The 26,586-nt window shown below is 38.2% G+C and overlaps 1 protein-coding gene across 1 annotated transcript; it reads left to right on the top strand.

The window, feature by feature from the left end:
* The first annotated feature begins 1,425 nt into the window (after positions 1-1,425).
* On the top strand, positions 1,426-17,693 carry LOC140936050 (signal recognition particle subunit SRP72-like). The gene is made up of 22 exons (XM_073385627.1): positions 1,426-1,547; positions 1,619-1,733; positions 3,536-3,665; positions 4,882-4,947; positions 5,284-5,361; positions 5,690-5,801; positions 6,645-6,676; positions 7,423-7,466; positions 7,846-7,926; positions 8,064-8,121; positions 9,056-9,187; positions 9,689-9,817; positions 10,255-10,327; positions 11,060-11,124; positions 11,487-11,582; positions 11,873-11,982; positions 12,499-12,576; positions 13,021-13,173; positions 13,793-13,836; positions 14,815-14,928; positions 16,367-16,403; positions 17,155-17,693. Exons 1-22 carry the CDS (start codon positions 1,448-1,450, stop codon positions 17,312-17,314), a joined length of 2,007 nt encoding a protein of 668 aa, XP_073241728.1. The 5' UTR covers positions 1,426-1,447; the 3' UTR covers positions 17,315-17,693.
* The last annotated feature ends 8,893 nt before the right edge of the window (positions 17,694-26,586 follow it).

Raw genomic sequence — 26,586 nt, forward strand, 5'->3', positions numbered from 1 at the left:
TCCAATTTAATAGACAACCAAGTTGATGGCTGGAAGGATATCACTCACATGCATCCCAAACACAAGTAAAAACTGTGTCTTGCTGTGGACTCTCATTAATTTTTCTAATCATTGTGGGAAAATTATCTTTTTCAAAAAGTATTCCCATTTCATACAGAAGAAAATTAATCTATGGTTCAAGTCTTTTCATGGCTGGTGTTTGATAAAAAGGAAAACTACATGTCCTGCAAAGGTTGCACAGAACACAAAAAGAAAAAAATGATATGTCACATGGTAATCCAAACTTCAATAGGGTCTCATTGATTGGGTTTAGCACTGCTCCATGTTTGTAGATGGATCACTGATCTGATCTGATCTGTTCCTTTTTCAAAAGGTACAAACAAAGTAATGAAACAACATTTCTTTTCCCAGGAAAAGCAACAATTTAAGTAAAAAATGAAACCAAAAGAGTCTTCAGTGAAGCAATCATAGGGCAGGGGCACTACATGAAAACATTTGCCAACCTAGGAGAGAGAAATTTACCTTTCTCTTACAAGTCTTCGTCCACGTTCAGAATTATCATTGATTGGTACATAAAATGTTTAATTTCTGAAAATTAAAAATAAATGAACAAATTAAAAGTGTGAGCTGAAGCTCGGTAACATAAAGAATTGTCAATACAAGATTACCATTAACCATAAATTTATAAAATTATTACCAGCCTAATGCAGTTTCATTATATTATCAAATTGACAAGGAATACCACGACAAAATACAGAGAGAAGAATAAAAGAATAAAGAATAAAATTTCTGTTCCACTTGTATTAAAGTAACATCTCACGAAAACGCGGAAAATGATTCGTTTATTGCAATTTCATCACTTCATTTAAGCTTATCTTGATAATCAAGATTAAGTTATTTTAGGGATGGGCACATAAGCTTGTTCAATTTGAGATATGGTAAACTCGTGTCACTTTTCTAGGATATTTCAAAAGCTAAAAATCAACTTTGTAGGAGAACATATTCCTCGGTCAAGCAAATTAACAAAAATAGTGATTATTTTCGCTTTAATCTCCAACTAACGATTAGAAACAACTCAAAATTTAAGGTCGTGTCAAGCTCACCATGCATGTATGCGCAACGACCAACGACGTCACTTGCAGAATTTCTCCAATATCTTTCAGTCTTTACACCAAATGAAAGTTTAGCAACAAACAGACACTAGGAAGCAACCAAAGAACTAAACCTACTACCGAAAACTTACCATTTTGACAAGCGCCAGTGCGAAAGCCACTCCGTGAATCATCGAGTTGAAATTAAAAAATCGCCGCGAATGTTTGAAATACGCAGCATGCATTTCGCGCGATGGACCCACGTGACAAAATCAATCTCCCGTCCCAGGATTTTTTCACTATGCAAGCTCACCGCTGGCAGTATATGTCGGCTCGACTGAAGCTCTTATTCAAAGATGGCGGCCTCGTCTCCTTCAATACCTCAACTTTTTACTGAACTAGATCGATTTGGAAAGGATGGAAATTTCGAAAAGGCCCAGAAAATTGCTAATAAAAGTAAGGGTAATTTTTCTAGCCCACCATAGATTATTTTCTCATTCTTATTAATCCTACTCTTTGTTTTATAGTTTTACAAGAAAAACCAGATGATAAGGAAGCATTTCATTGTAAAGTTGTGTCGCTGATTCATCAGTCTTGTTTTCGAGAAGCTGTGGATGTCATCAATTCGGCGCCCAAAAAGGGGTATGTACATGTTTAGCCTTTTTTCAGTACTATTTCATAAAAAAGGCGTAGTTTAATGTACTAATCCTTTTGAAAATAATTTATAAGCCTAGTAATAAACGTAAGCTTATTTAAAAGCCACTGGCTATTTGTATAGGACCCGTGCACCGATTTGTATTTGCTATTCATACGGGATTAAGTCTCCTCTTGAAATCTGTATGACATTTCTAAGTTTCTTGAACTTTCTGCTCAACAAATGTTCATGAAAGTGTAAGTTTCCTCCATTTTTAAGCAAAAAAATCAGTGGCAATTTTTAAGGAAAAACCTTCAGTGTGGCAAGATTGAGTATCGATCCCAGGATGTAGCATCTGCAGCCGACTACCTAAACCACCATACCACTGAGTACTCGCTACTAAGTAAGTCTTTGATTTCATCATTTATATGTCAACAATCCTAACCCTAGATAGAAGCCAACCATTATGAGTCAGTAATTAACCTTAATCAGTACGGTCAGTGCTTTACCCTAATCGACATATTCAGAATCCCGTAAGAGTCGCAAATACAAGTTGGTGTACAGGCCCCATACGAATAGCAACTAGGTATTTTAAAAATTAAAAGTATATAATAGAAATTAAAGAAAACTTAAGACTTTATGCACATAGTCATCTACATGTATCTACGTACAAATCCACCCCTTACCGCAGCAGGCTTTTAACCAGACATTGAAAACTGGCCGTCCAGGAGGCATGTTTTCCCATAAAATTATAAGAGATTAAGTGATTTTTCTTTGTATTTCTTCCAAAAATGGGTGTTCATAGGATGGCTGGATTCTCTTCTGGCTAAAACCTTGACCGCAAGGGACATTTTGCAGGAGAGACACTGTTGCACTTCAACAACAGAAATTCCTTACTAATAGCCTAAAATCTGTCTTGAATCTGGTCAACAGCTGCAATTGTTTGACAGAGTAGTTACAAAGGTTAAATGTAAAGATGATGAATTTATAACAAAAAAGTCAATATTCTTAGAATATATTACACCAATAGACCGGGAGAAACATAAACTCAAAGGAAATTTATATTTGGAACCCCATGACTACCAGATCAATATTATGCAATCATTGATTTACATTGTCAGTCTGGTATTTCTGTCGTTGACGTGTAGAGATATCTGAGGATTGAGGAGAGATGGCCATATTTGCAGGCTAACAGATGCCTGATTTAATTTGACTTTAAGGGTTATTACAAAATTAAATGCAAGTATCACTTTCATGTTTAGCCCTGGTCATATTATTGCAAGCAACCCAGGTTTCCCTCCTCCTTTGCTTGCGCATACCGATTTTTGTGTTTTTCTTCCACTTGAATGCCTGTGACATAGGGAGAACTTTTGTCTTTCTCGGTAGCAATTGCATGTTTATGTTGCCATTAATTTTTGTATATCAGGTAAGTTTTGTTTTTCCTTTGTTTCAAATCATTAGCATACATCATCATACCCAAGAACAAAAGAAAAGGTAAAAAATTTTAATGAGCAACGCCAAAAATAATTTTCTTTCTCTTTCTTACTTTGGATAAGGCTCTTAGGAATTCAAATCCAGGAGAGTTTTTATACATTCAACAAAGTTTTACCTGCCATCGCCATCATCTAAAGGTCCCTATTATCTAATAGATATAAGTCTTGAAATGAAACTGGTATTTATATTAAGCATCTTACACAAAGATCGTTATTCATCAACATAGTATAACAAGACACGAAAAACTTCATTCTGGAGATACTTAAAGTCTATTGATCTCTGTAAAATTCAACCTTTTTTCTTTATCCCTTAACAGGATAAACATTGAACTCCGCTTTGAGAAAGCTTACAGCCTTTATCGCCTTAACAAAACCCAGGAGGCTTTGAATATATTGAATGCTATTGATGAGCCTACACAACAGGAGAAAGAACTCAAAGCACAAGTGGTATGGATGTTTTGATTTTTTTATAAAAATGGTGATTCCCTGAAAGGACACCTCTTGTAACTCTTACTTGCACAGTTATATAGAGAATTTTTTCATGATGTTAAGCCATATATTGATGTTCAAAAAGAATGACATGCCAGCCATGTTGGTGTTCCGAGCAAGTCTTGTGGTAGTTGAACTTTTTCATATATAAACACTTTGATTTGTTCTGGAATGAATTTGCATTGATGCTGGCCATGTGAGTGATTAAAATAAAATTAAGGTTAATTTGTTTTAGTCTTGCTTGATTCTCAATGTCCTTTATCTCCTAGCTCTAGGTTATGAATACTTGGGGCTGGCAAACAGTCAACCCTAGGTTTTTAACCTGAATTTTAATTTTGACCTGTAAATAAAATCATTATGTACAACATACAACACAAGATGATAATTATAATCCAAAGGTCATTGTTCAACCTTGTTCCCTGACTCCTCTTCTACTCATCATCTCTAACTCACTCTGGGGATGAAGAGGAAAGGAACCTGGTACAAGGCATGTGATGCCTGAAAATATCATTTTTCTTTTCTTCCAGATAAAATTTTACATTTGCTTATAACCAATCTGCATACTATTAGGGTGTAGCTCAGTCCACAAAATTATAGTTTTATCAAAACCATTTTCTTCTGTCTTCTCACTTTTCTCTTTTTCTTTATCTATTTTTTATAACATTACTTAAAATTTTTTTTATTTTTTTTTGTTATAGCTGCTATCTATTTCAGCAATCTATGTTATATAACTCATGATAATATTATCTGAGACAAATTATCAAATCACTAAGCTTTGAACTGTTGAGGGGCTAAGTTCAATCCACAACAAAATAATAGAGCGGTTTTCATTTGAGTGTCGAAAAGTAATTGGTTTTGCACTTTCTACACGATGCGATTGGCTTAAAAGATTCACGCGCCACCTTTTCATCCAATCAGAAGTAAAACCAAAGCCAATTGTGACGCGCTCGCATGCATTTTCCCGCGCTTTGCGTCAACCACATGTAATTACTTCGAGTTTTGATTGGTTCAATGTATTGTCTGTGTCCTATGTGATTGGCCAGAGTAATTACTTTGGTTTTGGTTTTACGACACTCAAACGAAAACCACTCTAATATCTCCAACAGTCTATGATCTGAATTCTCTAGTTTGCTCATTAATTTATCTCACATGTTCTTTTTTGTTTTTATTTTAGCTATACCGACTTGAAGACTACAGGGCATGTTTAGAATTGTATAAGGACTTGATAAAAAATTCCCTGGTAATTGCTGAAAATTACCTTTTATTTTTCTTTCCAATACTTTGCTTCATTTTATTTTTGTATAGCACTTGTTATTGCATGTTTCTAGCAGGGCTGTCACTAAAATTTCAAGTTGCCAGGCGAGTATATACAATCAGTAGAATGGGAAATGTCCAGCAAGGAAGTTCTTTTGGTGCCAATTTCCATTTTTTTCTTATTAAAGTAGGCAGGGCTCTAGCTCATAGCAGCCAGGGGAAATCCCCTTTCCCCCGGCCCTTAGTGACAGCCTTGTTCCAGTGTGTTTGTCCTGTGTTCCTACATATGTTTAAGATTGGGTTGGTAATTCTTGGTTTGCAGGATGACTACGGCAATGAAAGAGAAACTAACCTAGCTGCTGTTATTTCTGCTGCAGCTCAGTGGGGTGGATTGGAAATGGTAATAAAAAATGGACATACAAACACCTACCATTGATTACTTTTATTTGTCACTAAGCAACTTTTAGATAGGATTTTGATAAGTCATGTTAAATATTATCTCTTGTTATGTGCTGTTCACATAATGAAGTGCTGTATCTGTGTCCTCAAAGTGATTTTTGAGTGGATTTGTTTATTATGCTCAAATTTGATGTCAGAAGCCCTGGTTGTTTAGCTTAACCCACAATCAATCCAATAGTCTCAATACCGCTACATCTACAGTGTATATCTTCACACTTCAAGATTTTTTCTTGTTTGCAGCGTGTTAATTGATTGTTTGTGTTTATTAGGATGACCCAGGTTTGCGGGAAGATACATATGAGTTGTGTTACAATTCAGCCTGTCTTTCCTTGGGACAGAATGATGTAGAAGCTGCTGAAGTAAAATTAAAGAAAGCAGAAGGTGTGAAAGACAATTTCTGAAAATTATCTACAGGCCATTTTACTTTATAGTATAGTTTAGAAAATAAGCCTTAATCTAGAAGGGTCAGCTTCCCCGTGTAGGTGGTGTTTGGTTTGATAGACAAAGTAATGGCCACAGACAAATCCTGGATAGGACAGGAATACCCCATAACATTAACCCTGACCTTTTGTCATTTAGTGAGTTACAGGGGCTGATCTGATCCAGTCCAATCCTGGTTTTGTTGACACCTGGCACCAATCACGTATCGTGATATTAAAAGGGAATCAGCAGTGCACTGTGAAATTCACATGTTTGTCAATTCTCAATGAAATTAATCATTCTATTAATGCCCAATTTGGTTATTTGTAGAAACATTTGCCATAAGCCCTTAAACAAAGTTCTAATTGAAAAAAGGGTTTGCTAGGCCCGTAACACTTTTTCCTGGATTGGCTCCGTAATTTTTACCCCCTTGACTGTGTTACTTGATTCTCAAACACAAGAGTCTGACGAATTATCAGTTTCCCAAAAGCGGTCAGCAAGTAGTTAACAAACATCACGTTTCATACATGTATTTTCTGATTTCTGGTGATTTCTTTGAAGTAGTGTAAAAACGTTTGTTTTCCTTTGTTTCAAATCAAGGCAATGAATATGAGACACAGACACAGAGACAGAAATTTTGCGAAATTAGATTTTGAACCACCACTTAAATGCTAACCTAGGTTAGATATTACAGATCATCCACAGGTCAGCCATTTACAGTGTATGTGACAATGTATGTCACCATATTATCCTTTGAAAATTGCTGATTCATTATTATTATTTAAACTTTTTTGTATTTTTTAGAGTTGTGTGAGACAAGTCTTCAAGATGACCCTGTAAGTTTTGTAAATACAGTGTACCGGTAATAATATTCACTGTTTTTAAGTGAATTGTACCTTTGAAAAATGTTGATAAGAAAAAAATTATAATTAAGTTATCCTTTGGCTTAAAGCGATTAAAAAAGGGTACAAACTTTTGACAACCTTTCTACAGTCTTCAGGAAGTAAAAAAATGAAAAGGCAACGAAAATTCTAAAATACCCATAATCTGAGTATTGATTGTCATATAATAAAACTATGTATAAGTCAGTAAATACCCTGAAACACACTGCATAAAATTATCAATATAGTATCCATGGTAAATTTTGTTCTATATGTGGATATTTGATAGAATTACAAGTACATTGATGCGATGGTTGTATTATTAATAAGAAATTTGGTAAAATGTTGTGAAAAAATTAACAACTCTCCACATCTGACAGTGTTGGCCAACAACTGAATAACAGTCAATTGAGAGTAGATTGCAGGCGTTGTTCTTTAAAATTTGCCAGAAATTAAGGGCCAGTTATTTAAATGGAGTTTAGCCAGTGTTTAACAAAACCCCATTCTAACTGATTTGTTTGCCGATCGCTTTGCTGTAAGCACCATTTATTGTAAAGAGTTTCATGAAAGCATATATATGGCGTAGACTAGAAAAAGATTTTATCTTCTTAAAATGACCCACTAAGGAAGAGATCTGAAGGTCCAAAGATTTCCTAAACTGCAGTGTATAAAGTTATACTTTGTTTTAATAACTTTTTCAGGATATAGCAGAAGAAGAGATAGAAGCTGAGATGGGGGTTGTCAGGTGTGTTTTTTGTCTTTTAATTTCAAATCCCTCATGGCTTGAAGTTTTGTTTTAGCCCAAGAATGCAATGTAGTTTTCTTCCAACTATGGTACATGCACATAGTACTACATGTAGATCTAGAGGCAGAACACCAGTGTACTGTTCTTACTTTATAAAGTTGCACTTTGTTGTTTGATTATAAGTTTAGTTGCTGGTTATAGTGGATTGTAACTGTGGTTTAGACACTTGGCCAATGACTGTAGGAAAAATAATGAGCCTAGAAAACAACGAACATTGAACACCAACTGTCTTCCCTATAAAGCACAGCCCAGTCATCAGAGTTATGTTTTGTACCATTGCACTCTTTTACTTACGATATTGTTTATGTCATGTTATCAGGACACAGCTAGCTTATGCTTACCAAGTACAAGGAAAAAATGATGAAGCTCAGAAGCTCTACAATCAAGTTCTCAAGTCAAAGTATGGACATCATTCATTCTTGAGTATTTTCATACCTATAATTTAAATACTGCAGCCATCCAAAGCACTTCTCAGAACTCTTCTTTGAGTAGCAGTAGCTATTACATTATTTTTTTGTTACTTTTCACTTGTGACAGACCCAATGACCTTGCCTTAGCTGCTGTTGCATCCAACAATATCATCACACTGAACAAGGTTAGCTATGTACACGACATTTTCATAAGAATGTTGTCATCAACTCAGTTTCCAATACTAATAATACCTCCATGAGAAATGACGAACAAGTAATTTGTTGTTGTTTTGTTTTTTTTTTTTTGGCATGGGGGATTGGAAACTCATTTGAAATTCAGTATTAGGGCTAAGAGACAAAGAAAATATTGAGAATCAGCCTGCTTAGGTTAAGAAATTTTAACATGAATTTAATTTTGCCCTGTAACATATATAGTCAACCCTCGATTAAATCTCTCTATGAAACATTTGGAAGTGACCAAAGTCCAAACAAGACAAAAATTCCAAATTTCATCTTATAAAGTGCTGGAGCACAATGAAAGTAGTGCCAAGGAAGTGAAAGAGTTTTTATTTAAATGGTCGCATCATGGGATTTCCTCCACAGACTCAAAATTTAGAACCACCCAGGGGCAGATCTAGCGGTGTAGGGGTTGCGAACCCCCCCCCCCCCCCCCCCCCTCACTACCTCTTCAGATGAACTGCGGCTTATTGTTCTTCTGCCAAAAAAAGACTTTGTTTATGGTTTATTGGTTTTGAGGTAAGACATGGGACGAGGTTGAAGAATTTGGGTTAAACGCCGTAAAAGTGGTAGTTAAAATGGTAGGTCTTTAGTGGTGTAACCCTCTTAAGAAAAATCCTGGATCCGCGCCTGCCACCGAACAAGAATTCATCATTCCCTCTGGGATCGAAAAGGTTAAGCCACAAACTTTGAGAAAGCAACCCAGAGACATGTGGCTGGTTAACGAAGGCTGGAAGCGTAATAGAAGGATAACTGTATTCATCTTTCTCATTTTCATTACTAAGCTTAACATTTACCACCTTTTTTCAATGAAATACGTTTTAGCCAGCGAACACAGCATTGTACCAAAAATGGAAAGTTTTTTTTTTGACTACGTTTTAGGACCGTGATGTATTTGACTCAAAGAAGAAAGTCAAGGCAACCACTGCTGATGGTCTTGAACACAAACTGACAGCAGCTCAACAAAAATCTTTACTGTTTAACCGATGTCTTTTGTCCTTTTACTCGAATCAGGTGAGAAAAAGTCTTCTTCGGTTTAAATTTTGACCTCCCAAATACCGGTACGTCACCTTAGAACATGTCTTAAAGGCACTCTTCACCAGAGAACTGTTCGACGTACAATGTATTTTAATGGCATTAATAACGAAATGTCCGTACAAAAGAACTAGGCATTCTCTGTTGTTTCTTATCTTTGGAATGAAGAGAACATTTTATATTTTAGAAGCAAGGTTTGCATGAAGTATGGAAAAACATACATGTATAGCTAGACATTTTATAAGTTTACAACTTCTTCACGTGAAAGCCCCATAGAAAGCGATGCAATCAACTTCAACTAAGTTGTGTGTTTTCTAATAGATCTTTCTCGAATCTCAATACCCTCAGTATCCTCGCACCTTTTTAAAACTTATCATTTCATTGGACCCCTGTATGTTGCATCTCTTTTGTTTAAGGGCTGGGTTTCATTGTTAACAAAATGTAACAATCGAAATCACGTTGACTTCTCTTTCTAAACAGCTTGAAGCTTGCCGTAACCTGATATCAACTCTTGAGGCAAATTACGCTGATAGCGACTTTCCTTGCCTTATGAAAGCTTCTCTTCTTCATCGAGAGAAACACTCAGACAAAGCTGTGGAGCTGCTTAAGGTACAATAAACTCTGTACAGGTACTTGTTATCATCAAAGAACCTTTCATGTTTACGTTACCAAAGACTCAACAGCGCTAATCTCTTAACACTTACCTCATTTGGGACAGAAACTCTGACTTCTTTTGAACCTGTACATCAATGTGGCTTTACAAAAGCATGCCATTAGAACAATTTATCAGTTATTTTTACATTCGTGAGATTTCCATGTAACGTTTACCCTTACCCTCAACGCAAATTTATTGGTTGTGCTCTTTTTTATACTCCCATGGTTTTCCAAGGTTGGGGATTCGCGTAATGTATACATGTAGTTAGCGGCAAATTTTAAGGACTTCCCTTGGAGATCCTTTTATGTTAATAGCCGCATTGACTATACTTCATTTGTCTTAGCTTCCTGTAAATCTGATCGTTTCTTTGTTTGTTTGTTTTTTTTTGCAGAAGTATGCAGCGGATCATGAAGATACTTCAATGAGTGTTAAGCTTACACTTGTGCAGCTTTATCTAGCACAAGGTTACTGGAGTTATTTTTTTCCTATTCTTTCTTTCTATTCTTCTTCTTCTCCGGTGTCAGTTCTTTCTCTAACTGTTTTATATAACAGTGGGCCATCCAGGTTTTTTTCCTACTTGTCTTGAAGTGTTGCTGTCTATAATTCATGCAAATTTGAGTTGTTTTGAGCAGTCACAGAGATAAAGAAATTGTCTGAGTCGTGGCTCAGTAAGGAATGTTCTAGATATTTTGTTGGTAGTTAATTATTAACTCACTTCAACTCTGAAGATGACTCACTACCGCAAAGGTTAGACTACGAGCAGTCTCTCTTTTTTCTTGGTCCGTCGAGCAAAATGCCCGAGACACGTAAATGACCACGCGCGTGACTGAAGGCGCGAGACGAGGCGCCCTCGTTTCTCGCCTCTCGCGGCTTCTCCGCTCATCGCGCGCGCGCGCGTGCATTTCCCTTACTAAATCTGAAGAAAAAGAGAGACTGCTCGCAATCTACGCAAAGGTTTGTCGAAACTTCTGTCACTGTGTGCTATTCAGAAAAACGATCATCCGGATGATCATAGTCTAACTACTTAATAATCAGAATATAGCCTGCGAACAGCAGACGCATTTCCGGTCGTCGCTTCGACCGGAAATGCGTCTGCTGTTCGCAGGCTAATCAGAATATTGCTCGGTCAAATTGCGCTGAATCAGTCTCTATTGCTTTTTGATTCATTCTGAAGTTGCGATCTTTTGAACTCTCAGGAAACGTTCAGGATGCTTGTACAACGCTACGTTCAATCAAAGACATTGCTCACAAACCTGGAGTGGTAAGTCATTAAACTTTCTTTGCGTTCTCTCAAATACGACAAAATGCCAGCCTTTTATTTCAAGACAATCACAAATGTTTAGATGTTTAAAGAAGGGACGCGTCGGAGACAGTTGCCACCCAAATAAATAGTCATAACAAACAGAAAGCTGGCTCCAAGACCTTTGAACACAGTTTTTACTTCATGGTCATTTGGTTTGAAAAACAAACAAGCAAGAGGAGATTTAGTGAAGATGGTGAAAAAGACGCTAGGTTTTGCGCCCTGTTGATCATCTTGTTCCTTATCCTGATGATTCTTATCCAACAAACCCACACACAGAGTGCGCAAAGTTCAGCTGACTTGTTTTGTTCCTTTATAACAAGGTATCTTCTCTAGTGACAATGTATTCCCATCTTGGTGACATCAACGCTGCTGTTGCTGTCTTTGATGATGCTGTGGAGTTTGCGCAGAAGAACAAGGTAAGCAAGGAAGAATATTCCTGAGTAGTGCACCTATCTCGGTCATGGCAACCCTTACGATTTTTTATAAATGCTACTGTATGGAGGGAAAAGCTGTCTAAGCGTAGAGTGTGGCCCAGGTAGAACACGCGAGATACCCCATTACAATCTCTCGCGGATCGCTTGAGCGTGCCACTCGTGCGTGATTATTCGCGATACCACCAAAGGGGGGCATGGCTTGTAGACTAGAATTCAAGAACGATCAGCAGACCTTTTCGTACGTACTAAATGACAGTTTTTTTATTTTCCAGCACACGATGCGTCAATCTGAAGTTCTCACACTGATGAGGGAGAATGTAGCGTACAAGTTACATCATGGTAAAGCGAAAGAAGCTGTAGATATGTTGGAGAAGTTACACAAGTAAGAACGACTTTATTGTTTATCGGTTGAGGTGTCGCTATTTTGAAATAACAGCTGATTAATTGACGACCATTCCCATATACTATCCAAACCCCACCCAACACCCCAAAGGTGAGATTTTCCGAGGGGGTTGGGGGGGGCTTCCAATTGTCTTTTTCTGAAGGGCCTGCTACCTCGCACCTTTTATCTTTTGAATATTTTGAACGGATATGGCGAATAGGTCTTTTCTTTATGAAGCGAAAAAAACAAACGGGATATTTCTCATGTCTCAGTGGGCAGGTAACTGTGTTGGTAACATAGATGGGGGGGTTGGGGTAACATCTATAGCGGCTGGGAATATTAAATAGAATGTCTGTGATAACGTTCAATACATACGTCTTAGTCTTGAGACCATATCCTCACTGTTCTTCCGGAAGAAACCTACGTCTTTGACTGAGCGTAACTATTAACTTTTTTTGTAAATCGAGTCTTTAACCGTTAGCTGTATTTTATTTTATTGTTTTTCCTGCATTAAAGGGAAGATCCAAGAGATGTGAAGACATTAGCTCAGCTCATCAAGGCGTATTCCCGGGTGAATCCAAAGAAAGCAGAACAGTATCCTTTTTTTATAAATATGATGCGTCTGTTAGGAGTCTAACCTCAGAAAACAGCCGACGTTTTTGCGACGCCATCCCTGGTTTCCAAGCATAGTGACGTCTGAGAAACGAGCGCAGAAATTTCATACTGATGACACGTCACTACCCAGATCTGGGTTGTGCTTCTGATTGGTCGAGCCTTGAGGGAAACTTGTTTCCACCAATAAGTAGCGCTACCCAAATCTGGGCAAGCCATTAGTATGGCATTGCTGCGTTCGTTCCTAAGACGTCATTTCACGGGGAAACCAGAGATGGTGTCGTAAAATGTCGGCTGTTTTCTTAGTCTATAAGGGGCCTTTTGGTCTTGGTGTTCCTCTAAAATTTGTATTACTGTGGTTTTTATGTATTCTCAAATGAAAGAATGAAAGATAGCTAAAGCTCCTTAACCGCTGTTATGAAATAGTTACAGTGAAAAGCTGACACCTCTGGACACGAGTTCCACTGATGCAGCGCTTGACGTTGATAAGTTAGAGATGTCCCACAATGCCTTTGGGTCTCGGTATGGTCGATCCAGGGTTAAGCAGGAAGGCCGTGATACAGAAATGGAGAAACTAAGGTGGGTTTTGTGAAGACCGCGGACTCAGCTTTTAGACCGGTTAGCTAATCTCCAATATCATAAAAAAATTGAGTTTCATGTTCCAAAACAAAGTAACAATTGGAAAACACGGATGTCTAGATTTCTGATAAATTGAGGAAATGGAATAATGATAATGGCTTCACCGTGTTGCCATGGATTCTTCGATATCGAAAAAAACTGGTGCAATCGATTTCATTGTCAGTTTGAAGTATCTTTTTCGTGTTCAAAGGGAGTAGGTTTCCCAGAAACCTAAATTGTTTTACTGTAAATGATCGATTAAGCGCCGCTACTCGAATAACTGCCGCGGCGCTAATTTGGGTATTTACAAATTAACGCGCCACCTTTGTTACGGCGCTTGATATACTGAAGAAATAAGACCTCGACCAACTCGTGAGTTCTCAAGTTGGAAACTCTTCAAACGGGGTTCATATCGCAGTTCGAGGTGTACATATTTTATATTGAATTAAGCGCCGCTCTCGTATAAGCGCCCGCACCTATAACAGGGAAAATGAAATACGATCATTTACGCTAGTTTCAGTGAGATGTTTACAGTGGTATTGGGATAAAACTGTAATAAGATATTTGTTTGGTGTAACAGGCAGGATATTATCGTGAAAAGAAGAAAAAGAAAGCGAAAGAGAGGTATGTACGCTATATAAAGCCTGTTTCCTTACGATTTGGTAAACAACCGGCGACATGACTTAGTCACGTCTTAGACAAGTCCTTCAATTAGCGTTGACCTCCAATCCGATACGAGATCGTTGAAGCTTATTGAAGTGGTTTTCCCAAGGAAAAATGAATAATGCGTTGAAGCTTAGCATCACAAAATTAACTACCTCGTTTTTATGGAACAATAGGTTCATGCTTTAGCTGTGCGCATATCGAGATACGAAACACGCGAAGAGTTGGAAGATTAGAATCTTCGGAGTTCCTAAATAGCGACATTTGACTTTGCTGTCTGGGATCTTTTGAACACGTCCAACTCAAGCAGCTTCCGATCGTACTGTAGGGCGTTACAGGTTACACCATCATTATATGGAAACTAAGCTTAACTATCTTACCCTGTTTATCTTGCTTGTTCACTGTTGAGAGTTTCATAAATCATATTTAAGGAAAAGGTTTGATCCCCATGTCATAGAATAATGATTAAAGGAAGTTTAGATTAAAGAAGTGTATTTCAATGGTTAATGGTTTTGAAGTTATAACTACACTATATGTTAGCGTGCTAGCTCATTACTGATTTGCCCTCGTCCTCGCTATTAAAGCAAGGCCTTATTCATGTGAACATAAGTGAAATTTGCGCCAGTGCGAATGAAAAGTTATGGATGAGCACCAGGAACGGGTTGCATCTTGAGTGAAACAAATTCCTTTTTCCGGGAAAATCTCTTGCACGGTATTGCCGATAATTCGGCGGAGGGTGGACTAACAACGTTAAGATGCGCAAAGACAGCACGAAAACATTCTTCGGAAAACAGGGAACGGCTAGAGAAAAAGGTTCTTATATAATCGTTATTTGCCTTATATAACCGGGCCCGGAATTCGCTTTGAAATCAGAACGGACCTACTGACTTGGGGAGTAAAGGGGTTCAAATCTATGAAAATGTTCCTATCTTTTCGCAGGAAAACTACCGAAAAACTACAATTCCGAGGTTGATCCGGACCCCGAGCGATGGATACCTAAAAGAGAAAGAACTTACTACAAGGGAAAAAGACAAAAGAAGGGCGCGTCTGTAGGTAGGTGACAGGTTGAGTGTAATAGAGACTTTTAGATTCAAGGATGAGGACGAGGACGACTAGAAAGTTGAGATTTATAACATTTGACAACACTTTGTTTATTTATTTGTTTGTTTGTTCGTTTGTTTTTAAGTCACTTCCATAAAAAAACAATAAGGCGTTACAAAAGGTGTTAATTAAAATTTAAGTTTATGTGACAGGGAAACCTAAAGAAGCTGGGAGCTTATATTGATAGGCTTCCTTAAGCTAGATTACTAATTACTGACTCGAGTGCAGAGTGTACAGAAAAACATAAACCTCAAGAGACAGAATGGGTATCAATGAGATAATTTTTCAGATTTTTTTTTAAAACAAATATGGAAGCAGAGCTGGTTAGTGAAATTGGCAACGAATTCCTGATTTATGGTCCTCTGTGAAGGATACTGAACTGCTTAATATTACCTCTACAAAAATGAGGTCTACACATTCTCTCTGCAACTCGTAGTAGAATGATGAAGACCATCGTGTTTTCGCGCCAAAATGATTCTGATTCACGCGCGCTACTCGGTATTGAGAAAATCTCATACTGAAGTCTTCCTCGTCGTAAAATCTAAAGGTCCCTGATATTCAGTAACCTAAACCCGTACATCATGGACTCAAGTATACAGTGTATTTATCAGGCTTCCTTGTATTATGGAGGTGTTGTTTGAACTTTTGTCATGTCAGCGTTCGGTACGTTAGTAGTATAGTACGTACCGGTTATGCCCTCTTTCTTTCCTTGTAACTCCCTCTTCAAAAAAACGACCCCATATGTTGGTCGAGTTTGTGGTTGGTTTTCTTTTCTCCGAGCGGTTTTTCTCCAGGTACTCCGGTTTTCGCCTGCCCTTGAAAACCAACATTTCCGGTAAATTTCAACTCAATCAGGAATGGTACTAATGTGGTTAAAGAACCACCAAATGATGATATGTCACCCTTAAAAGTCTTCATTTGTTTATTTATTTATTTTATATCTAGTTGGCCTTCGCCCTCATATTTATGCAATAATTTACGCACAGCGAAATTCAGTACACCAGAACCGTTAACACCGCAGCGAGATTTTTGATCGAACTTAGATTTCTATGGTTACCCCCTACACTAGCTCCGTAAATGCAAACCCCTTAATATGGACCACAAAGAGTCATGTGCCTACTTTACAGAAGTGTCCGAATAATAAAGGTAGGTTTTTTGTGAAGCTGTCCTTTGAAACTGTCCGTCATTGAGAGGTGTCCGTATTATAGAGGTGTCTATAAGGACAGTTCGACTGACACTCCAATCTTACTTGGTTGTCCTGATGCAGTCGTGACTGACGACGCTCTTCAGTAAGGGTGCTAAACCAATGGCTCCCGTCTTTCTTTAATAGTTTGTCCACCAATTAGGATACGCTAACGTGTTTTAAGTTACCTTATCTTCCTTTTTACAGGTAAAGGAACGCAAGGTGCCGCTGCCCCCACAGAATCGTAAGTTCTTCTTTCAAAGCCAAACCTTTTTAGATATATTTTGTGGGGCTAATAACATTTTAATGTACATGACCACCTTCTGTCGAAGTTCAGACAAACGGCATTGGATTCTTTCCTCATCTCTCCCTCAGAGTAATCAGAGGCTGCTTCTTAATGCTAGTATTGGAAATAGTTCTCAATGTTGGCACCGTAGGTAGATAACCAGGTTTTGGTATCATCGCTCCCCCGATATTACAAAATTTGACCATCTCAAACTGATCAACGAGCTTTAATTTTTGCAATCGTCGGGTGATCCCTAATCACAATCCTTCTTGGCATAAGAGTCATACATCTTTGGCTACAATTTCGTGGGAAGATTTAAAGTATAGTCAATTCTTTCCCACTCAAGAACAACGTTATACTGTAACAGGAAAGCCAAAGTCACCTTTTGAAGAATATCTTCCGTGAAAGGTTTAAACCCAGGAGTCATTCAATAAGTGGGTTGAGTTTGATCGTACTAGGACTGTTGTTGTTGACAGTGACTGACGTTTCGACAACCTATGCGGTAGTCATCTTCAGAGTCAAAGTATGTTGTATCACGTCAGTCGATGGTATTAAACTCTAGATATTGATCTGATTGGTCAATTAAGTCGCGAAGTTATTCGTCGTCTGTCAGTTAAGTAAAAAAACATCTTCTATTAACAAATTTGCGGACACCTCATCATTACTTTTATGTGACTGTCTACGATTCTTATTTTTCTATTTCTTGTAGGTCATCTAGTCCGAAAACACCCGGAAGTCCTAAACCCGCGTCTCCCCCGGGAACGCCATCTTCAGGAGGTGCCGCCACCAATGTGGTGCCACCCAGACAACAGCAGCCCCAGGCAGCGAAGAAGAAACAGCGACCCAAGAAGAAGAAAGGGGGCTGGTGAAGTCAAATGACTTGGTTAATGTATCAGGAAAATAAAATAGCATTTAATTTCTGGTCCCGTTTACAAGCATGCATTATCTATGTATTTTTCTGAGTAGGGTACTTCTGTGATCTCTACACCAAAAGTGGTTAACTGTCTACTTTGAAAAAAAAAACTATAAACAACGTCTTTGTAAAATTCTCAGATTAGCTTAATTCACCATTTTCACACAGACCATGATTTACCTTGTTTACCCCCCATTGTCTTCGATTTCTCCTGGGACGACTCTGATACCCTGGAGAAATTGGAAACAATGGTTATGCAAAATTTTAGGGGGCAAACAAGTTACATTATAATCTATGTGAAAATGGTGATTATAACACCCGAAAAAATAAATTAAACACAATGCAATAACGAGTCTCCCTATTTTAAACTTTTTTTTCACCTCGAAGCCAGAAAGGGCATTTTTTCCTGCCGCACATAGCGAAGGGCAATAGCCGGTAGCTGTAACGCTAACCCAAACCCTAACCCAGACCCTAATTGATTCCTGTTGAAAATGCCCTCACTTCAAGCACAAAATAACCCGACTGACTATAAACTGCCCTTACTCTCAAATTTTCTTCGGGAGGGTCAACTTTGAAAAGCCTTAGATACCAATTTTTTTTTTCATGGAATTCAATCATTTTTGACAGAGTTAACCACGGTTATTAAATGAAATGCTGTTTAGAATGTTAGTGAAATGCCGGAACTTTCTTATCTGCTGTGAAAGCAAACGTAGTGGTATCGTTATTGAAATTTGCGCATTAACCCTAGCCCTAGGGTTAGGGTTGGGGTAAGCTCCTAGCAAAACGAGAATGGTTAAGAATCTGAAACAAGGTGCAAAAGGTGAGTATCAGGAAATACTTTCTGGGAAGTATATTAAAAACGGGATAGGATAAAAATCCTTCCATTTTTTAAGTTGCCCCAAGCCAACCCTAGCCCTAACACTAACCCTAGCCCTAGGGTTAGGGTTAGGGTAAGCTCTAACAAAAACAAGAATCGTTAAGAATCAGAAACAATGTGCAAAAAATGAGTATCCGGAAATACTTTAAGGGAAAAATATTAATAACGGGCTACGATAAAAATCCTTCGATTTTTGATGTTACCCAAGCCGACCCTAGCCCTAACACTAACCCTAAGCCTAGGGTTAGGGTTAGGGTAAGCTCCTAGAAAAACAAGACTCGTTAAGAATCTGCAACAAGGTGCAAAAGGTGAGTATCCGGAAATACTTTAAGGGAAAAATATTAATAACGGCCGAGGATAAAAATCCGTGGATTTTTTATTTTACCCCAAGGCTACCCTAGCCCTAACCCTAACCCTAAGCCTAGGGTTAGGGTTAGGGTAAGCCTAGGGTTAGGGTTAGGGTTAGGGTAAGCCCTAAGAAAAACGAGAATCGTTCAGAATCTGAAACAAGCTGCAAAAGGTAGGTATCCGAAAACATTTTACGGGAAAAATTTAAAACTGGGCTAGGATAAAAATCCATTGCTTTTTGAAGTTACCCCAACGCTATCCTAGCCCTAGCCCTAACCCTAACCCTAACCCTAGGGTTAGGGTTAGGGAATGGTTAAGAATCTGAAACAAGGTGCAAAAGGTGAGTATCAGGAAATACTTTATGGGAAAAATATTAATAACGGGATAGGATAAAAATCCTTTGATTTTTGATGGTACCCTAAGCCTACCCTAGCCCTAACCCTAACCCTTGCCCTAGGGTCAGGGTTAGGGTAAGCTCCTAGAAAAACGAGAATGATTAAGAATCTGAAACAAGGTTCAAAAGGTAGCTATCCAAAAATACTTTAAAAAATATTAATATCGGGCTAGGATAAAAATCCTTGGATTTTTGAAGTTACCCCAAGCCGACCTTAGGCCTAACCGTAACCCTAGCCCTAGGGTTAGGGTTGAGGTAAGCTCCTAGAAAATCAAAAATCGTTAAGAATCTGAAACAAGGTGAAAAAGGTGAGTATCCGGAAATACTTTAAAGGAAAAATATTAATAACAACCTAGGGAAAAAATTCCTTGATTTTATAAGTTACCCCAAGCGAACCCTAGCCTTAACCCTAACCCTAGCCCTAGGGTAAGGGTTAGGGTAAGCTCCTAGAAAAACGAGAATCGTTAAGAATCTGAAACAAGGAGCAAAAGGTGGGTATCCCGAAATACTTTACGGAAAAAATATCAATAACTGGGTAGGATAAAAATCCTTCGATTTTTGAAGTTACCCCAAGCCGACCCTGGCCATAACCCTAAGCCTAGCCCTAGGGTTGGGTTTTAGGTCGGCTTGTGGTAACTTATAAAATCCAAGAATTTTTATCCTAGCCTATTATTAATATTTTTCCCATAAAGTATTTCCTGATACTCACCTTTTGCACCTTGTTTCAAATTCTTAACCATTCTCGTTTTTCTAGGATCTTACCCTAACCCTAACCCTAGGCTTAGGGCGAGGGTTAGGGTTTGGGCTAGGGTTGGCTTGGGGTAACTTATAAAATCCAAGAATTTTTATCCTAGCCTATTATTAATATTTTTCCCTCAAAGTACTTTTGGATACCTACCTTTTGCATTTTGTTTAAGATTCTTAACCATTGTCGTTTAGCTAGGACCTTACCCTAACCCTAACTATAGGGCTAGGGTTAGGGTTAGGGCTAGGGTTGGCTTGGGGTAACTTATGAAATCCAAGAATTTTTATCCTATCGTGTTTTTAAGATTTTTCCCTTAAAGTACTTTTGGATACCTACCTTATGCGCCTTGTTTTAGATTCTTAACCATTCTCGTTTGCTAGGACCTTTCCCTAACCCTAACCCTTGGGCTAGGGTTAGGGTTAGGGCTAAGGTAGGCTTGGGGTAACTTCAAAAAGCAATGGATTTTTATCCTAGCACGGTTTTAATATTTTTCCCGTAAAATATTTTCGGATACCTGCCTTTTGCACCTTGTTTCAGATTCTTAACGATTCTCGTTTTTCTTAGAGCTTACCCTAACCCTAACCCTAACCCTAGGCTTAGGGTTAGGGTTAGGGTTAGGGTCGGCTTGGAGTAACTTGTAAAATCCAAGAATTTTTATCCAAGCCTGTTATTAATATTTTTCCCTTAATTTACTTTTGGATACCTACCTTTTCCACCTCGTTTTAGATTCTTAATCATTCTCGTTTTTTTAGGAGCTTACTCTAACCCTAACCCTAGGGCTAGGGTTAGGGTTAGGGCTAGGGTAGGCTTGGGGTAACTTATGAAATCCAAGAATTTTTATCCTAGCCTATTATTAATGTTTTTCCCTTAAAGTACTTTTGGATACCTACCTTTTGCACCTTATTTAAGATTCTTAACCATTCTCGTTTTGCTAGGACCTTTCCCTAACCCTAACTATAGGGCTAGGGTTAGGGTTAGGGTTAGGGTTTGCTTGGGGTAACTTATAAAATCCAAGAATTTTTATCCTAGCCCGTTATTAATATTTTTCCCTTAAAGTATTCCCGGATACTCACCTTTTGCACTTTGTTTCAGATTCTTAAAGACTCTTGTTTTTCTAGGAGCTTACCCTAACCCTAACCCTAGGGCTAGGGTTAGGGTTAGGGCTAGGGTTGGCTTGGGGTCACTTGAAAAGTCGAAGGATTTTTATCGTAGCCCGTTATTAATATTTTTCCTTTAAAGTATTTCTGGATACCCACCTTTTGCACCTTGTTTCTGATTCTTAACCATTCTCGTTTTTGTAGGAGCTTACCCTAACCCTAACCCTAGGGCTAGGGTTAGAGTTAGGCCTAGGGTCTGCTTGGGTAAGTTCAAAAATCGAGCGATTTTTATTTTAGCCCGTTTTTAATATTTGTCTCTTAAAGGATTTCCGGATACCCATCTTTGGCACCTTGTTTTAGATTCTTAACGATTCTCGTTTTTCTAGTAGTTAACCCCAACCCTAACCTTAGGGCGGGGGTTAGGGTTAGGACTTTGGTCCGCTTGGGGTAACTTCAAAAATCGAAGGATTTTTATCCTAGCCCGTTATTAATATTTTTCCTTTAAAGTGTTTACGGATACCCACCTTTTGCCCTTTGTTTCAGATTCTTAACGATTCTCGTTTTTCTAGGAGCTTACCTCAACCCTAACCCTAGGGCTAGGGTTAGGGTTAGGCCTAGGGTCTGCTTGGCGTAACTTCAAAAATCGAAGGATTTTTATCCTAGTTTATTATTAATATTTTCCCTTAAAGTATTTCCGGATACCCACCTTTTGCACCTCTTTTCATATTCTTAAGGATTCTCGTTTTTCTAGGAGCTTACCCTAACGCTTACCCTAGGGCCACGGTTAGGGTTAGGCCTAGGGTCCGCTTGGGGTAACTTCAAAAATAAAAGGATTTTATAAAACTGTTTGATGTAAGGGGTCTATTTTGGCTGTAAAGTTATTGTACAAAAATCCAACTATAGATATATATTTTTCACCCATGTAGCTAACAAAAATCTGATAAAAAGGACCATGGTCTTCCTGTGCAATAGCCAACTGTGTTTAATATTTACCTTGTTTGAAAACCAAAAAACGTCCTTTTCAGCACCGGAAACTGGGTAGAAGTTATGATTTTTTCAGTAAGTTTTCCGCAAAAGTAACAAAAACCTTTTGCGCATTTTTTGTTTAAACGTATAATGTCAATTACCATGGGTGTCCTGTATTAAAAGCTCAAAATGTTTAATGCTTCATGTTGACTTCATGTTGACATGTTCCACCGAACGGAATTTGGCGGATATTTAGTATGTTGGTAGTCCACCCTTACTTAAATGGCGTTGAAAACAATTCTGTTGCAATTAGTTTGATTTTGAGATTGACTGGACTATCATTTTTACTAAGTTTGTAATTTTTCATTTCATTTATTTTGTAATGACATTATTACGCTCGAAAGTATTTTATTAAGACTGTGCACATGTTATAAAGTATGTAAGTTTTGACATGTACTAATTAACTTTGCATTCACTTCATTTTTTGAGTTTGCCGGTGAATTGTTAAGCCTGCGCACGTTATATTAATTTGATGTACACTTGATTAAGTTTTCGCACATTTTATTAAGTTTGCATACACTTAATAAAGTTTGCATGTGTTCTGTTAGGTTTGCATGTATTCTGTTAAGATTGCATTCTGTTTTTATTAAGTTTACACGTGTTCTGTTAAGTTTGCATTTTTTTTGTTAAGTTTACATGTGCTCTGTTAAATTTGCATGCTATTTACTAAGTTTGCATGTGCTCTGTCAAGTTTACATGCTTTTTTACGTGCATATTATTAAGTTTGCATGCTCTATATTAACTTTGCACGCGTAATATATTAAGTATGAATGCTATTTATAAGGTTTGCAAGGCCTCTGTTAAGATTACATGCTCTCTATTAAATTTGCACGCGTATTATTAAGTATGCATGCTATTTCTTAAGTTTGCATGTGTGATCTGTTAAGTTAACATACTATTTATTAAGTTTGCACGTGTTCTGTTAAGATTGCATGCTTTCTCGGCTATAGTAAGTTTGCGTGCGTATTAGTAAGTTTGCATGCTCTACATTAACTTGCACGCGTATTATATTAAGTATGAATGCTATTTATAAATTTTGCATGTTCTCTGTTACGTTTGCATGCTCTCTATTAAGTTTCCACGCGTATTATTAAGTATGCATGCTATTTAATAAGTTTGCATGTGTTTTGTTAGTTTGCATGCTATATGTTAAGTTTGCATGTGTCTATTTAGTTTGCATGCTTTCTCGGCTATAGTAAATTTGCATTTGCACGCGTATTATTAAGTTTGCATGCTCTATATTATCTTTGCACACATATATTATTTTGAGTATGCATGCTATTTATAAATTTGGCATGTCCTCTGATAAGTTTGCATGCTCTCTATTGATCTCTATTAAGTCCACACGCGTATTATGTTAAAATTATTTGATTCTACTTACCACTTTAATACCAAGTCATCAACTGATTGTAATATCGCCACGTCTGTTCGTCAAGAGAGAAGCAAGGATAGCCTTGAGGTTCTGAGCTCTCTTCGCGATCAGAGTCGACGCAAGATACATTTTCAGTGAGTTCATGAGACTTAGCAGTAGTTCAGATCTTCTAAGTTGTTTATAAAGTCATCCTGACAGCTTGACTTTTTTCAGTTTTCATGAAACGCAAGCGATCCGCAATCTTTCAGTGGAAAAGTGGGACCTGACAACAATGTCGTTATTTAAAAATTTTCTTTCGGCCGAATTTGCGCAGGGGTGAATGAATTTGAATCATTGTTGTATTCTCTCGCAAGCATTCTTGAGAATCTATTGTTAGTACGGAAAATTAAGAACCTACACAGAAACGCGCGTAAAATATTTATCTCATTAGAATAGCATAAAAGTTGGACCACGCTAGTGAAACTATGACTGTATGGGGAGTTAAACTAACAACCGAGTCAAGAACCGAGTTAGGAACCAAGTTGGGAAGCGTTTTAGCAAGCGAGTAGGCAAGCGAGTTGAGCAAACTTTGGGCGATTTGGTTATTGATTTGACACAAGTTTTTGTCACTTTTTAAGGGAAATCATCTTCGATTAGCCTAGCATCAGTTCCCAGCAGCACCTTACTTCTAAATTAGGGCCGGTTTCGCTTGGTTAGAAATAGAATGCCCGATTTGAAGGTGAACCCAAAATTTTGAAGTCAGTCAGGTTATAGCCGGGATGACCACACATTGCTCAACAACTTTGTCGTAATAACTTTGTCGATCTAACAATGAATCAATGAAGCAGTTCACAACCAAACTTAAACCATGTTTCTCTAAGACTAGAGTTCAAATGAGAACGAGAAGGGCACGGGAAAGAGCGGAAACGATACTGGGACCCCCGAAAAGAAAAGGACCGCTACGCATCCTATGGCGTTCTGCATAGGTGCTGGCGTTTTCATCCATTCCCTCTCCTCTGATCTCATTTGCTTCTTCTCGCACCCACGCTGTTGCGGAAAGATGAGGTTTTCTGAATTCAAAGGCATTAGGCGAGTTAAGGCTACAATGTACTTGAAATCTGGATCATGGCCAGAAATTTCGGACATCGAATTTATCTTACATCTAGGCTGTCATGCAATGGTCTCAACCGCTGGTCAGTCACGGGCTCATAATGTTAGGAAAGATCGAGAGGTATTGTCAAAACGAGCAATGGAGATGAAATATTCATGAAACAAGACGCTGTGTAAATACCGTATTTGTCAGCATTGTGAAGTGAAAACGAGCACGATGACCCCCACTTTTTATTACATTTTTATCATCTTCTTGACTTAAAACATCAGTGTACCAAATTTCATCTACAATCTGTTAGGTTAAGCTAATCCTAGCCCTCAATATCTTCAACGGTCACTTAAGATCACTTTTGAAAATGTATGTTGAATAGCATACGAAACGTCAAGTTTTGTTTTATAAAAATGCGAAAACTCACAATGTTTATCACCGCTGTTTGTGTTTTATTTTTGATCAAACTACGATGGCCCAGGAGCCTATAAGTCTCTATAAACGATTAGCGTTGAGAATATGAATTCAATTGCAAAGGACACGTATCGTCAAGAGCCCATTATGGCTCTTGGTATCGTCGAGGACTTCCAGGGAAAAATGTTTAAAACTGGTGTCAGTGCCCTTTGAACATTTTTTGTGTGTTTTGGGTTGATTAATTGATCATGAGTCGTCTCCTTGACGTCATCAAATATTGATTGACAGGTGTTAAAACGAATATTTTGCAAAAATTAGGAAAGAGACGAAAAATACTTTATTTCCTACCCTCTGTTACCCGCTCCCTTTAATAAGCCTCATCTTCTCGACTTGTTCAGAGTTTAGCATTGCAGTTTTTAAGAACCTTCTTCACTCCTGCACTTGGGACACGGGAGAAAATCTGGGAACAAGGCTGGATCATCCATAACTTTTTTCAGGTCTTAGAAGTCGAAATGGTGGATATTGAAATTTCTCATTTTTTCAATATTTCTGGATCGGAGTAAAAATAGCCTCTTAGAGGACTTATGAATAGTACCGTAAACTGCCGCTGTAAGAACCCCGTTATAGCAGTAAACAAAAAATGCGTTCGATAATAAGCCCCCCCCCTCCCCCATTGTTTGAATTCGATGACGTTAGGTAGCTGGTGTACAGCCGCCCCCTCCCCTCAGAAGAGCCAGGCCGAGGGCAGTCTATACTATGGAGGAACCAAATTACGGTTAGACCATTAAAGTAATCCTAAGGGTAACGGTAATGCTAACCCTAGCCCAAACCTTTGACCCTAACACTGACCCTCCTTTCCCTTATTACCCCAAGGAGATGTTTATATGATACCGGAATGACTTTCATTTCGGAATGAGTTTAGTTCCAGACTGAAGTTCACACAGCATTCACACTGAGATAAAATCCAACTTCTCAGCCTAAGACGATCTCACTCGCGTGGTTTTCGACCCAGATCAGATACGCGTGCGCCACTCGCCCCAGATTGCGCGATTTGCGATTTTCAATCCGGAAAGAAGTTCGTTTTCAGTCAGTACATGATACCAGAATGAAATTTCGTACCAGAACGAGAATTTCATTCGGATTGAAAACCGGAATGACTTGAACAGGAACGAAATGTCGCTTCCGAGGTACTGAGAAATACATGGAGGAGGAATGAACTCGTTCCAGAATGACAGTCATTCCGGTATCATGTGTATAGCCCCCAACTCCATCCTTAAACCTAACCCTAGCCCTAACTATTGACCCCGATTACTCTAAATCTAAACCCAACTATAAACCTTACGCTGGCCCAAAATAGAACCCCGACTCTCAAGACTTTTTCCTGTCGTCTGTTGATACTTACGACAAGGACTTGGAAAAAGTTGGGCCAACTTTTTCAAGATTGGCTAATCGTGCTGCACTATAACGTCAAAGCGAAGTATCGATTGATTTTTAAGAAAGTTCTCGGCCCGTGAGTTTTTTCACCCGAGCGTTCGCTTAACCAACCAAAGGCCACGCGCGTTTGTGTCCGTTCGATAAACCAATCAAATCGCTCTATTTCGATTAATTCGTTGTTTCTGTTTTGTTCGCGTTTTCATTTCAAGGTCATAAGAAAATCGTTCTAACCCCGGGTTAGTGCTAATCGGCCTTCAAACGACTGGGCCCTGGTTAACTCGGTGAATCACTTGACACAGGAAAAAAGGAGCATACTTAGTAACAAGAAAAGGGAGAGTTATAAGGATTTTTTTACAGGAACCATTTCTGCTTGTTATCATTATGGTATCGATTGGCTTCTCTTTTGACACGCTTTGATATCGCAGTTCATCCCAATAATAACA

The sequence above is a fragment of the Porites lutea genome, chromosome 4, assembly GCF_958299795.1.
Source record: "Porites lutea chromosome 4, jaPorLute2.1, whole genome shotgun sequence".
Lineage (NCBI taxonomy): Eukaryota > Metazoa > Cnidaria > Anthozoa > Scleractinia > Poritidae > Porites > Porites lutea.